At 33.2% G+C, this 15,730-nt stretch overlaps 1 protein-coding gene across 1 annotated transcript in view; it reads right to left on the bottom strand.

The window, feature by feature from the left end:
• Positions 1-12,678: 12,678 nt before the first annotated feature.
• Positions 12,679-15,730, bottom strand: part of LOC129237543 (sex peptide receptor) — a 77,549-nt gene continuing 74,497 nt past the window's right edge. The window contains exon 5 of the mRNA XM_054872356.1: positions 12,679-15,074. Coding sequence (XP_054728331.1) covers positions 14,345-15,074 — 730 coding nt within the window. The 3' untranslated portion in view covers positions 12,679-14,344. The remainder of the gene's footprint in view (positions 15,075-15,730) is intronic.

The raw sequence follows: 15,730 nt of genomic DNA, 5'->3' as shown, positions 1-15,730 counted from the left end.
TTTATAAGACAAACTGTACATACGCGGATATGCAGTTATTGACAAATCGGAAAGTGGTCAAATTTCTGACGCCTTCTTTTGAATTCTATTGCTTCCCTTTTTGTCGCGAATATAGAGTCAGAGTTAGTGAAAACGGCATTTCTAAGAGCGTTAAAATTTCTTTGAACTGGACTAAAGCAATTTGTTGAATCCGTTTTGCCCCATCCGTGTGTAAAGGTTAAAAATCCTTGAAGTTGATTCTCTTTGTTAGGAATTCTTTGTAAACCTTTAATAATTTATTGAGTTTCTTTTACGTCATTGGAGTAGTTCCAAGTTAATTTTATTGGAAAACAATCCCAAACACGCCGACTCCACACATTCTCTAAACACCATTTCGTATGAAAATATATGATTAACCCTTTTGTGATACCCTAAGTTGCATACTTACTGAATTCTGAGACTGGCTACCCAACCTCACTTGAATATTAATATGGAAATACAAACATTTCCCACAAAATAATTACACTTTGTTTTTTTTCCTCTTTGCGCTTACTTAAGTACTTATTTACATTTCCTTCGATAATAATTTTTTTTGCAGTTGTTTCCTTAGAAAGTCATACTCTCCAGCTTATCTAGAATACAAAATTAGAATGCAAATTCATTTAAATAAATATTTGCATCCCTACCGCAAGCTGGTCAAAGCGTAATAGAGCCGATCAATCAAACTGGTCAAACAGCCATAGAGGCGGAGAAAACAAACAGATTTATTAATTTTTAGCATGAAAATATGCACTGTAGCTCACGTACAAATGAATTTGTTAGGGTGTGCCACTCTCCATACAAAAACAAAAAAATAAACTCGGTACATCTTTTCAAAGCAATTATAAACTTTATTATGTTTTAACATTTCTAAAGGAATAATACAATTTATTATGTTTTAAGATTTGGAAAAATATGAATTAGCCCTTTGCACTCGAGCCCATTTCTGCGTGCACCAACCAGCAACTCGAAGCGTTTCGTAACGCTTTTGGTGAATTTCTTACCTCTAACATAAAATGATTACGCACATAAAGTAACTCATAAAATTTTGAAGTGAAAACTTCTTTAGAATCGTTGGGAGTGATTTGAGAAAAAGTGAAACGAAAAAAGCGACACTCTTGGCTACGAATATTACATATAAACGTAGCGACGAATTAAATAACTTTAAGGCCAGCGCCGACAGCATGGCGCGGTAGCCGAGCGGCTAGCAATGTGAGCTTCCGATCCAAAATTCTTGGTTCGAATCACAAGAAAAAAAATTTTTTTATACAGTTATTTTATTTTATTTTATGATATGTTTATGAGGAGCTTTTTTTCATGGCAGAAATACACTCGGTGTTTTGCTATTGCCTGCTGAGGGGTGAGCGCTATTAGAAAAATAGTTTTCCTTAATTTTGGTGTTTTCACCGAGATTCGAACTGACGTTCTCTCTGTGAATTCTGAATAGTAGTCACGCACCAACCCATTCGGCTACGGCGTTTGTTTAATTTTACTGATGCAAAAATGAGGGAAAATATTTGAATAAAGTTTGCTTACTGTTTACACATTTTCCAAAGGTGACGGAGAACCAAAAAAAAAGTCGATTTTCAAACAAATACGAGTGCATATGTGTAATTGTGTTAGAGTTTCGGTCACGCCCCAGCAAAACCTGCGTGCATATGTGTTTGTAACATTGAAAAAAATGTAATTGTGTTAGAGTTTCGGTCACGCAGGTTTTGCTGGGGACGCTCATAATAGCAACCGCGTGTGTATTTTTATATTCGTAAATATTTTCATTTTTAAATATTTACCGCAATTATGCCAAAAAATAATACAGAAAAGTGTCGTGAGTATCGACAGAAAAAAAAAATCAATAAATAGCATCACGGAATTCATTCACAAAAATTTAATAAAGTATACACCAGAAGTATCGCGGATACTTAGAAAAGATTACAATAAAGTTCCAATGATTTTAAGTGGCGATTTTAACGTAAATTTTGCATTGGACACAGCGGTTCCTTTAATTGACTTTCTCAATACAACATTCAATTTAAAAATGTGTAACAATCGCACTGAACCGACAACACGATCAAAAACAACAATTGACGCGGTATTTCAAAGACATGTTGACAACATCGAAACCAAAGCATTTGTATCATATTTTATCTATCATAAGCCACTCGTATCATTTGTTGAAATTGAAAACATTGAGGATGAATAATAATAAAATGAAGAAAATAAAATATGAACTTTATAGCAATATTATAATGAACCTATAATTATCCCGCTCCTAATGCTGCTTTCGTCTTATTCTCTCTCAGTTTGTTTTACGGAAGGTTTCACTTCTATCGCGTCTAACCGTTAGACTGGTATTTTTTTATTTAAAAAGATTTAATGTAATTTTCATATAATAATATTACGAAAATAATTTTCTAATATTAGTCTTTGCAATTTTTCTTTATATGATTATTCCAATATATTGTACAGCACATCGCATTTCCGCACTAAACAGAGAAGTGAGTGAAAGTCACCTCTAGATTGGAAAGGGTTAAGATTAACCTATGCTGAACCAGTTTCAAAATACTTCTGAATTCATCGACTTTTTATAAATAAAATTAGTTCTAAAAAAATTATTTTTTTAATTGCATTTACTAATTTATTTTTAATAAAAAATAAAATAAAATTTTGTATGCTATTTTAGTCTTTTTAGAAGACAGCTTTGAGGGGTCCCGGTGGTCTAGAATTAAAAAAATCGATTTTTTTATATTTCGAAAGGCTTTAAAGAATATACTGTAAAATTTTTGGAAGGATATTTCCAGAATTTTAGATTCTACAGCCCTTTTAGCAGGAAGAGTCAGATTCGTTAGGCGGCCGCTCTCAAAACTTTAAACTAAATTATATCAACACCTTGTTTTCGGCCTGGTGTTGTAGAAAAAAAACCTATTCAACCGACTCATCTGAAATTTTAATATTTTATTCACAACATCAATGGCTATCGGACGCACTAGAATCATATTATTAATACAATTATTTCGTATTTTTTTACTAAAAAACTGAGAAAAACCCCGAAATTCAAAGCCGCGTCATTTTGACAAATTATTATTATTTTTTCATTCTAGTACGGGACATTGCTACAGTCATACTGATTAGTAATTTTTTTGGTTTTGTGTTTCAGATAAATATAAGAGCCAAACTGGACAACACCGGCCAGGTCCAATTTTTCGGGAGGGCCAACTGCAGCGCCATTTTTTAAATTATTAAAATTAAAAAGAATTTTTTTTTTCATTTTTGTATGTAAAAGAAGTTAAATAAAAAGCCTTAAAAATTTAAATCTCGTTTTTCGTTTATTTATTGTAAAAGGAACTTCCTGAAAATACCCTAAATTTTCGAGCTCTAGACCACCGGGACCCCTTAAGAAAAACTTGAATAACTCAGCCAAATATTTGCCGACTTAGACTTCTAATGTGTAATCGTACCATCTCACGAATTTTATTTTTTTTTAGAACGTGAAGGGGCCACATGACAATTTTTTGTTCGCAATATCACTATTTTAATGCTGTTAATACAACATTTTTCCGCAGGCCTATTAAGTTTCAATTCAATTTTCATCTGAAGTGAGTTCTAATAGGACTATGAATAAGTTACTTGCGGTTTTACAACAGATGGCGTAACTTGATTATTATTCCATCGATCCACATTTCCAAACATTCATTGGAGAGCTACTGTCGTAAGGCACAAACGTCAGTATAAGTTTTTTATTTGAAGCGTAAACAACAATATTTTTACCACACTTGAAAATGTCGAATTTCGTGCCAAATAATGTGTTTTTGCGGGGAATTCTTCTTCATTATTTTAATATGAAGAAAAAAGCAGCCGAAAGTCATCGTATCTTGGTGGAAGTTTATGGTGAGCATGCTCTAGCTGAGCGAACGTGCCAGAAGTGGTTTGCACGCTTTAAAAGTGGTGATTTTGGCTTGGAAGACGAAGAACGCGAGGGTGCGCCGCCAAAGTTCATGGATACCGAATTGGAGGAATTGCTCGATCAAGATCCGGCTCAAACGCAAGAAGAGGTTGCAAAAACTTTGGGAGTTGATCAATCAACCATTTCCAAACGTTTAAAAGCCATGGGAATGATCCGAAAGGTAGGCCATTGGGTGCCGTATGAATTGAAGCCAAGAGACGTTGAACGCCGTTTTATGGCATGCGAACAACTGCTTCAACGGCACAAAAGAAAGGGTTTTTTGCATCGAATTGTGACTGGCGATGAAAAGTGGGTCCATTACGACAATCCAAAACGTCGGGCAACGTATGGATACCCTGGCCATGCTTCAACATCGACGTCGGCGCAGAATATTCATGGCCTGAAGGTTATGCTGTGTATCTGGTGGGACCAGCTGGGTGTTGTGTATTATGAGCTACTGAAACCGAATGAAACGATTACGGGGGATGTCTACCGACGACAATTGATGCGTTTGAGCCGAGCACTGCGAGAAAAACGGCCGCAATACGCCGATAGACACGACAAAGTTATTTTGCAACATGACAATGCTCGGCCACATGTTGCACAAGTGGTCAAAACATACTTAGAAACGCTCAAATGGGATGTCCTACCCCACCCGCCGTATAGTCCAGACCTTGCGCCATCCGATTACTATCTCTTCCGATCGATGCAACATGGCCTGGCTGACCAGCACTTCCGTAATTACGATGAAGTCAAAAAATGGATCGATTCGTGGATTGCGGCAAAACCGACCGAATTTTTCACAAAGGGAATCCGTGAATTGCCAGAAAGATGGGAAAAAGTAGTAGCAAGCGATGGACAATACTTTGAATATTAAATTTGTAACCATTTTACGTCAATAAAGTTTCAAATTTCGAAAAAAAACCGCACGAACTTAACCATAGTCCATTATGAAAAAATATTTTTATATACTTAAATTTATTAATAATTAAAACCCCGATTTCTGTAGATTCTTTCAAAACGATTCTTCCTAAGTCTCTATATTCTTCCAAAATGTTTGTTAAAAATATTGAATTTCAAGTTTAAATTTAATTAATTTACTTTTATTAATATATATAATATATATAACTTTTATTTACTTGGATTCAATTTATTAAATGTTTATTAAAATATGATATATTTGATGATTCCGGTAAAAAAGTATGTTCTCCTTTTTTGGTCTTAGTGCTTAGTTTCTTTGAAATAATCGACTTCTTGCGACCCTTCAGCCTCTAATTCATTCAAATCAATATTTTGGTTTTACAAAGAAATCAATGCAAAACAAAGCAGTAGCTAGCTTGAGCAACTTGTTTTGCCCTATGCCCGCTTTGAATAGAAAAACATATAATAAAATCACTGGTTGGAAACTGTAGTTGCACGCGCAACTGGGATATTGTACTGGGCTGTGTGTAAGATTGGAGATTTGCAAACGATGTAATAGCCAAAATAATGAAGAGGCTGAGGACGTTAGAAAGGCTTGGTTGTAGCAATACCGACTAGTCGCCTTTCTCCTCACGAAGTAATGTTTGCCGGTTTTCTCGTAAGGAACGGAATTTGACGAAAAATGTTGTAAGGTTTCAGCGACCAGTTGAGCGCGCTACCACAATGCACATGCACAAAAAAAACAAAACTGATTTCTGTTTTCAAGTTCAGTGAAAATTATACGACTGAAGTTGAGATTTGAATGATAAAAATTTTGTCTTAAAGCAGATGTCTTCACAAAATGTTGAGCCAACAGTCCCTTTGAGCATACCCGAACACAATAAGGTGGATGAAAATCATCACTCCTTTTAAGGGCGATTTTCCATTTTAAGTAAGTGCTGAAAAGAAAAAAATGGACAATCCTGATTTTCTGATTTCAAGAAAGAAAAGCAAAAACTATATTTTTATTATTTATTTATTTTATTTTATGTTTTTTTAATTTTTTTAAATTTTTTACTTTTATTTAATTTTATTTTTTTTATTTTATTTTACTTTATTTTATTAAGCTACAGCACAAATTACATTACAGAATAAAAAAAAATGTTAAGGAAAACAAGTCAAGTAACTAAATTTACAATTTTTACAAAATGAGATATAGATAAGCGAAACCAAGTAGGCTAGAATTGGATAATGAATTATAGTATCTAAGTGCAATGGGTGCATTACGCGCAAATTTAGGCTTAAAGTTTTCCCCATAAAAAGGTTAAATATTGCGCAAACTTCTCTATGGAACATTAAAGCTTATCCACTCAAGTAGAACTGGACAGTCGACGACGCCATTAACAACACTGAAACTAAACGAGAGTGAAAGAGAGAGATACTGTTCTTCTCTTTTCTAGGGATTCTGTGTTAGAACCTCAAACTGTCGAAAACGTAATGCATGCTTAAGAAATATTTTTTGGTATTAGCTGATGTCATCCATGGAACTTTTATCAATTAAGTCATAAATCTTTGTACATTTATAGTACCAAAGAATTGGTATTCTGCGCGAACTTCTCACATTTTTCAACTATGCAACTATTAGGAGCATTTCGCAGTATATAATTTTCGAACACTTCAAGTGCTGAAACAGTTTTGACTTCAGCTTCTCAAAGTAAGGAGTGTTTTTTTAAGAAAACAGAAATACCTATTGTTGAAACTTTTTTTTTTTTTGAATTTTTATGTTATAATCTGGTAGATAATTTTATGGAATTTTTGGGAATATCCGGCATACATCCACCGCGACAATGAGTTAAATGATCACTTCGATCAGTTCAACCTTTGAACACGTTTTCCAATATACTTATATATTATATATATATATATAATTGGCGCATACACCCTTTCTAGGTGTTTGGCCGAGCTTCTTCTTCTATTTGTGGTGTGCGTCTTGATGTTGTTCCACAAATGGAGGGACTTACAGTTTTAAGCCGACTCCGAACGGCAGATATTTTTATGAGGAGCTTTTTCATGGGAGAAATACACTCGGAGGTTTGCCATTGCCTGCCGAGGGGTCACCGCTATTAGAAAAAACATTTGCTACATTTTGGCGCTTCACAGAGATTCCAACCTACGTTCTCTCTGTGAATTTCGAATGGTAGTCACGCACCAACCCATTCGCCTACGGCGGCCGCCAATAACTCTGAATAATAAATCTAAATCAGCCCAATGTGCATAAGTGCGACGGCAACTTGGTCATTTGGGTTCAATTCTTGCATATTTTATGGGCACATAAGCCAAGATCCTTACGTAAAATTTCCCACCCAGTCAAAGGACAAAGACCAAAAAGTTGAGAACGACAAATAATAGACATTTCGGCGTCTTCTGCAACATTTCGCGCTACAGCAACAATATTCTCTACGGTACGCCCATTTTTTTGGCTTGGTCATGGTTTTGAATTGAGAAGAGTAAAATTAGTGCGAAAACAATCAATAACTGCACGAATTGCTTGCTGCGAATTGCTTGCTTGGCCGATTTTGTTGATTGTAAAATAGACGAAGTGCTCTATGAACTTCGCGAGCAGATTTGTTTTTATTATTATTATATTGTTTTTTTTTTCAAGTAAATTTCCACAATTTTTTTTGCCTTGTTTTTGCATGAAACGATTCATGATGACTTGCAAAACCGTACTGAACAGAAATGTTAACACAATTTGAAATCTTCAGTTGCCATATCATAGTCATCGATATCGATAGTTAGCATTCAGCTAAAGAAAAAGCACTCGCACCTATCGAATCAAGCAAAATTTCATCTGGATTTCTCCTCTTTAACTCCAATTTGGATGTTATCGCCGCATGAAAGTTTGAATGAAAATTGAATTTGAGCAATAAAACCAAAACAAAGCAATTTTGCTTTATTGGAATTTTCTTTTTCTATCTTATACTTCCTCAGTTGGGATTTCAGCCATTTCAATACAATGATACAACAACAAAATAATTATAAAAAAATAATAATAATGAAAAAGCTATTTCCATTACCTGCATATTATGCATAAGCGAAACAATTGCATATTTTTAGGCTTTAAATTATAATACATTTTTAGTAATGTGATGCAGAGTTGGTTGTTTGCTGGAATTCCCTCTTATAGTTTTGCATATTTCAATCTGGTATGAGTTGGTATATTTATATTCCAGGCTATCGCGAAAGTGTGCTTCATGTATTGGAGAAATTCTCTGCTATTTGCGCGAATATCGATTATCCAATTTTATTTCGAATGCCTCGTAACCATTTTACATAAAACAACTTCGTAAGTGATTTATTTACACAATCTTGAAATTTTATTTCACAATTCAGCGTAACATTCACAATATTGAATTTTATTAATAGTAATAAGACTTATAACAACTTAACAGCTATTCGTAAATATTTCATTGCATTAAAATCTCATACCATATCCCGCCTTCGCTACATTGTTATGAAATGCTTACAAAACGTACATGAAGTGTTGCGCAACATTAATGCGTCACTTAAATTCAATTTTTTTATATTTTTTATTAACAATTTGTGCTATTTATGCGTACATATATACAATAATTGAATGTTATAGCAGGTGTGTAGTAGTTTTATTGAAATATTTAATTTCTTTAACTTATATATTTAGCATTTACTTACAGCCTTGTTCATAACAAATACAAATTCATATACACACTTTGCACTTTTGATTTTTTTCTTTGCAAGCATATTTATTTATTGTTATTTCATTTTTTTTTAATTCTAACATTTAGAAACATCGAATTTAAAGTTGCTTAAACTTGGTTGCACTCACACAAGCGCACTCAACTACATACATGCATAGGCATGTGCGTATACAAACACATACACATTGCTAATCATTTAAATCGGTAAACGTAGGGGCTCAGCAGGTTTACAAATTTAAATGAGTACGTTCGTTTTGTTGTTGCAAAATTTGCTTATTTTTCATGTTTTTAATTTCTGCACTAAGAGTAGATACCTAAATAATATTTTTATATATATTTTAAAATATTTTAGTCGATTCTTTGGTTTTTCGTTTTTAATGTTCTTGCTTATTGTTATACTCTATTGTTTTGAAATTTAAAATTGTAATTTGATTTATTTTTCAATTCTTAATTAGCTAAGCTTACATAAGCGGCAAATATAAACTAAGTGAGCTACATAAGTGTAAAATCGCACGCACACACATTTTCAAAACGCTATCGGTCTACTTGTGAATCATTCGCTACTCTTAGATACATACATACATACATAAACATATACATCAATAATAGGTACATGCACCAGCACATTTGTGCAGGACATTGGGTTTGTATATTTGCCATTATTTATATTTAGCACCTGCATAATTGGCTTAACTAATCGCAAATGCAACGAATAGTATTAAATATGCCTAAGTGTGTGTAATTGTGTTTGTGTAAATCTACATATGTTTAAGTATACTTATATTCAATTAAGTATATACCTATGCACACATGTATTTACAATTATTTGCATGTGGCTTAAGGCTCTCTATTCAACTAAGCCAGGAAAAGCACAGCTGCATACGGAAAATATTATTTCAAGTCCTTCTTTGTTTATATGCGTAATATTCTAAGTAAGTATGTGTTTTTAACCATCTCGACACAAGTGTTGGCCTTCGAGCTAGACACGGCGTATGAGTAACATGTAAAGTACAGTAGATTCTGTTTTTATGCGGTATATACGTTCCGTAAGAAACAGCATAAAAAAAAGCATAAAAAAAGCTACCAGTTCTATAGTAACACTATAGATACGTTTCAAAAGTGCTAAGAACCGCATAAATCTGAAATAATGCAATAAAATCGCATAAAAAAAAGGTACTAGTCCCATATTATAACTATAGATACGTTCCATACACCGCATGAATCTGAAATAATTAAATAAAATCGCAAAATACAAAAAGTTGTATTTTTGAAAATTATATCTTTATTTAAGAAACGTCAGAATCGAAAAAAAATTTACATCGTCAGAAATAGAATCAGACAATACCCGCATGTTGCGCATTCGTTTAGGATTTGGTGTAAAATCACTTTCGTCACTTGAGGTAATGTACACGTCTGATCTAGATGGTGATGCAGGCGGTTCCATACTTGTAGGGTTAGCATTTCTGATGTAATCTGTGATGAGTTTTTGCTTAGCTGGTTTAGAATCTTGTTTATATGAACAATTCCCGATAGGTCGACATACATTTTTTTAATTTTTTTAAAAACCGCACTATTTCAAAACCGCATAAAAACAGAATCTACTGTATTTAGAATAAAAATATAGGCAAACAAGAAATATTTAAGATTATTTTAAATGCATATTTTCTATTATTTTTACAAAGCAATCACAATAGTATTGTACAGCTAGTTTTTTACGGATAAGTTTTGGTTTCTAAGTTAGCATGTTACCTAAAATCCATAACAACTTCGCAGATTACTCTCAACTGTCTAAAATAGAGAAAACAAATTCGAAAGCATTCGCCTTTCAGGGTCTTAATTTTGATATCTCAACCGATTTCAGAGATATAGGTCAGTATGTGGTCTCGTAAGGGCTGAGAGGCAGATCTTCCGACAACATAGAGAAAAAATTATAAACAATACTATAAGTATAAAATAAACAGGCTTTCCGAAAACTTTAGTACAAGTATATTTTCATGCAGAGTTGCTAACTATCCAAAAAATAAAATTAGTTAAACATGTAAAATTGTGTGTAAATGTGGAAAAATGTGAATCCAGGAAAAAATAATTAAGCACATTTTAATGTAGTAATATTTTTAAACAGGGTTGCCGCAAAAATTCAAGCTAAATAAATATGGTAGTAGATGAAAGCAGTGCGAAAATGCTTTCGTCTTGATATATTTTTGTGCAGGACTGCCAGCTATTTAAAAAATTGAATAAATTAAATATGTAAGTTTATTAAAATGTTGAGAAATTGGTATCTAGCTAGCAGTAATTAAGCACATTTTAATGTGGTAATATTTTTAAACAGGGTTGCCTCAAATAACTCAAATTAATTAGATATCGTACTTAAGTGGTATATTTCAATATTTATATCAAACGAAAGTTGTATGAAAATACTTAATCTTGATATAGTTTTGAGCAGGGTTGCCAACTATCCAAAAAATTAGAGAAATTGAGCATGTAATGAAAATGTTGGAAAATTGTTATCTAACCAGGAGTAATTAAAAGCATTTTAATGAACTAATATTTTTAAACAGGGTTGCCGCAAATAATTCAACTTAATATGGTAATTAAGTGGTATATTTAAGTATTGGTAGCAAACAAAAGTTGTATGAAAATAATTAATCTTGATATAGTTTTGAGCAGAGTTGCCAACTATCCTATACATACTATCTATAAAATAAGAGAATTTGAGCATGTAAGGTAATTAAAATGTTGAGAAAATGGTATATGTCCAAAAGTAATTAAAAGCATTTTAATGGAGTAACATTTTAAAACAGGGCTGCCGCAAATAATTCAAATTAATTAAATGGTATATTAAAATTTCTGTATTAGACGAAAACTGTGTGAAATTGCTTAAGTATATGGTATATTTTTGAAAAGGGTTTCCAGCTGTCTAAAATTAAAATTAATTAAATATGTAAGTTTATTTACAATTTTCAAGAATTGATATCTAGCGAGAAGTAACTAAGCACATTTTAATGTAATATTATTTTCTAATAGGGCTGCCGGAAATAAATCAAATTAATTAAATATGGAAATTAAGTGATACATTTCAATATTTATATCAAACAAAATTTGTATGCAAAGCCGGAAGTAATTAAACGCATTTTAATGGAGCTACATTTTTAAACAGAGTTGCCACAAATAATTCAAATTAATAAAATATGGCAAATAAGTGGCATATTTAAGTATTGGTAGCAAACGAAAGTTGTATGCAAATTCTTTACTCTTGATATAGTTTTGAGCAGAGTTGCCAGTTATCCAAAAAATAAAATAAATTAAAAATTGTAGCCGATTTAATTGTTGCAATATTGTAAGTATTTAGTGCCTTTAATGCATAAATATTTATTCACTGGCCTGCCACATATCCTAAAACTCAAATTATCTAAATATACAAATTAAGTACCCCATAACAATTTTGCGTGTAAGCTGTGAAAGTAATTCACATATTTTTGAAAATTCTATCTCAAAAATTAAAATAATTAAACAGACGCATGCAATTTAAATGATGCAGAAATATATGGCAAAAATATTGCACAAACATTTTAAGTAGGGCTTCCACAATTTGATATATTTTTCGAACGGCTTGCCAATTAACCAGAAAATTTTAAGAATTAAACACGTAAATTTTTTGAAATCTTGCAATCACCGGAAAGTATGTAAATACACCTTAATGCGGAAATATTTTTAAAAGAGTTGCCACAATAATTCAAATGATTTAATTAGGGTAAGTAAATAGTATATTTCAACATTAATTTTCATAAAATGTCAATTGAGGGAAGTGTTAAACTAAAAATATTCTCGAACAGGGTGATCACCTATGAAGGAACAAAATAATTATACACACAAGACATTTTAGCAACTTCACCAACGATTTTTTTAGGATTTTTATATATCTGAATTTAAAATTATCAGTACAGTAAAGCGCTACAAATTTACTTCTTTCGTGTAGGGATTAGTTATTATTAGTGATTATTTATTACAAAACTTTTGTTTGTGTAAATAGTTTTTTTATATTATATTTATACGCTCATAAACATGCACATACGAGGGGGGGCTCTTTCGTTTATCTGCTCTCTGCCCAACCACACTAAATTTAGAACAAATCTGCGTTAGGAGATGCCACTTAGATTAAAAGCACAGAATATAGTATTTGGCTAAAGTGCGAGGAAATATTTTTTTAGAAAATGAAAGTTTGTATCAAAAATCATCGCAGGAGCATAAACAATTTTTTTTTTTACAATGGATTTTTTCAGTATTTGAAAAGTGAATTTTCTACAAGAATATCGAATTAAAAATTAATTATGTATGCAGCCAGTGCATGATATTCACTGTGACAAGGATATTCGACTATGACACAAGGGTTTCTACTTAAGCTTTAAAATATGGCATCAGCAAGTTTGGCGAGTTGTTATGGTAATTCAGTTCAGTGGAAAAAGGAAATTGAATTAAATGAAAAATGTCTATTTACAAAATCTTTGAGAGTTCCTAAAAAATTATACAAAAATATAAACGAAGGTAAAAAGTAGGGACCCTGATTTGATCGGGTTATGATTATTTTTTGTGGACTGGAGTTAGCAAATGTTTTAGGGCCATTACAGGACTAAGAGGTTGGAGGAAATTTCCACATGAAAACGCGCAGAAATTAACGAAAAGTGTGACTCGATTTCGTAAGGTCATTATTGCCATAGGCGGTGACTAAATGCAAATCTAAGCTATTTAAAATATTGAGCATAATAAATATACTGTAGAACATTTTCGGTTTTTCTTGAGAATTGATGAAATCAAGTTCTCCTTGAGGTATGGAGGTCTTTGCGTTATGGTTTTATGGCCTTCTTGTGGAAAAAAGGCTAAAATATGGAACTTTTCTTGTTTTCTTGTACCAAAGCGCACTCTATCAACCATTTCTGGTAATAGTAAATTCCTCCTTCAGATTCCTCATACTCGAGAACTCGTAGAAAAACCATTTTAAGTAATAATATTTGTATTTGAATAAATTTTACCAGCAACTTCAAATAGAAAAAGAAGCGCTTAGAATCGCCATACCGCGAATGCTGAGAAATTTATTTCCTACATACCCCCCAGGCTTTCAGAAAAGCTTAGGTTCATCAATTCCCCAGCCGGCAGCCGTACAGTGCTATTAAAAATATTACGAAAGTTTATTTAAATCAAATTTGCCAAATAGTTGGTAATGCGAGTTATGCCTATCCTGCTTATTTTAGGCAAAATCCAAAATCATCTCTACAAAATTAAGCAAATTGCTAGCAACATAGTTCAACGTTTTAACTTTCGATGGCACATACGTAGTTTCATTGATAACATTACACAAATTTATAAATAAATAAAAAATTAAAGAATAAAAATAGTTTAAAAATTTGTAAGCTTAATTTAAACACCCAATGTGTAACTTCAAATTGCGTGTAGTCAAAATTATAATATTATATAATATACTCTCAATAACTTTACATACTCCCGAAAACTACTCTACCCTCACTTACACTAAACCTTTCCCACTCTCGCTCTCTTCATTCAACACTCTAACTTCGTTCTTGCCCTCCTCCACTGCGGCCATCACCACTATCGACTCCTCCGCTATAATATCAACATTCGTTTTATATTCGCTTTTTCGTCGCGATTGTCGCGCCACCTTTGTTGCCATAGCACCGTTTCGCCACTTCTTACCGCCTGCGCCAGCACCACGAAACGGTACCCACATTACCATTTACTAGAGGACAGTCTCATTGGTGCTGGTGCATGAACGTGGTCCATTAACCATTGAATACTTGGAGGAAGTATCCTTTTTGATAAGAAACCGTGGTATAAATATATCTTTGAATGTTTCACGAAACTGTCGCGACATGCCACAGTAGATGCCAAAATTGATCGGATAGCTAACCACCAAAAAGAAATTCGTAAACATTATCCAGATATTTGCTATGCGATAGTCAAGAAATTCGCCAATTAACGAGGAGGCGATATGCAATGATGTCACTATAGCGATAGGTATTTCAACAGCCAGAAACACAGATACCACCGTAATCAACATGTAAGTAGTGCAATTGCTGTCACGTACTTTTCTGCTTTCAGTTTTATAATTATCGCGAAAGAGCGCCTTACGTCGATCCCTTGCCTGTTTCATTGCCAACCAGAGTAGTACATTTAGAGTGACGAGTAAAATGCACGGTACGGCATGCACGAAAATCACACGGAATAGGAAATACATCGAGAAATATAAATCTTCGCTCAAATATCTATGTACCCAATCCGAAGTTTCCACATGGCACACCTCCGTTGTGTGGCCATTCCATTCGATGTGTACCGGGAAATAGGCGCGATCAAAGAAGCGGGATAACTGATGCATAAAGGCGACCAAAGCGATGTACATCGTTGAGCGCTTGACACGCGGCATTGTGCACCAGGTGCGCGCCATGGGAGCGTGGCAAACATAGATGTATCTGCAAAAGAGGAGAGCGGAAGAAAGAAAAATTATTAATGAGACGAGTCCTGTTAAAAGTAAAATCTTATTCAAAAAAATAGTTAAATTAGATCGTATTAAGAAGGACAAAAACAATTTTTTTCTTAATGCTACCTCCTAAATCGGTTCTATCACCGAAAAAGTTAGAAACCTATTAACTAATTTTTTTATATTTTTTTATTTAATATTTACCGCCAAAGTTTTAAAAATTATCATTAAATACCCATTAGAAAATTTCCGTTTTCCTTAAATTTGTTATAAAATGTTTACTGATCAGTTTCATTTAATCTTCTCTTGTAATCTTCTCCGTAAGGTAATAATCTATTGGCTGCACAAGCATACAAGATAGGGATTGCTAACACGAACAAATGCAGGAAATGCAGAAAGGATGCTGAGGGAACTTTAGAAAACCTTATATGCGTTCGTCCGGCATTATTAAAAACGCATTTAAAATACCCCACTGTTTGAGGGTGTGGAGGACGTCTGAAAAGCGGATCTCCCAGCTCTACTTAGATTCGCCCAAAGTGCTGACATCCTACACGATGTCTACTTCCTGTATTCATAGAGGTCGGTCTCCATTTGGTATCGCTAGGGACCAAAAGGCCTATGCGTGGCTTAATGACTACCAGGCTAACC

Source organism: Anastrepha obliqua, chromosome 2 (assembly GCF_027943255.1).
Source record: "Anastrepha obliqua isolate idAnaObli1 chromosome 2, idAnaObli1_1.0, whole genome shotgun sequence".
NCBI classification, from domain to species: Eukaryota; Metazoa; Arthropoda; class Insecta; order Diptera; family Tephritidae; genus Anastrepha; species Anastrepha obliqua.
The sequence above is the reverse complement of the archived record's forward strand: the minus strand, read 5'-3'. Positions and strand labels throughout refer to the sequence as shown.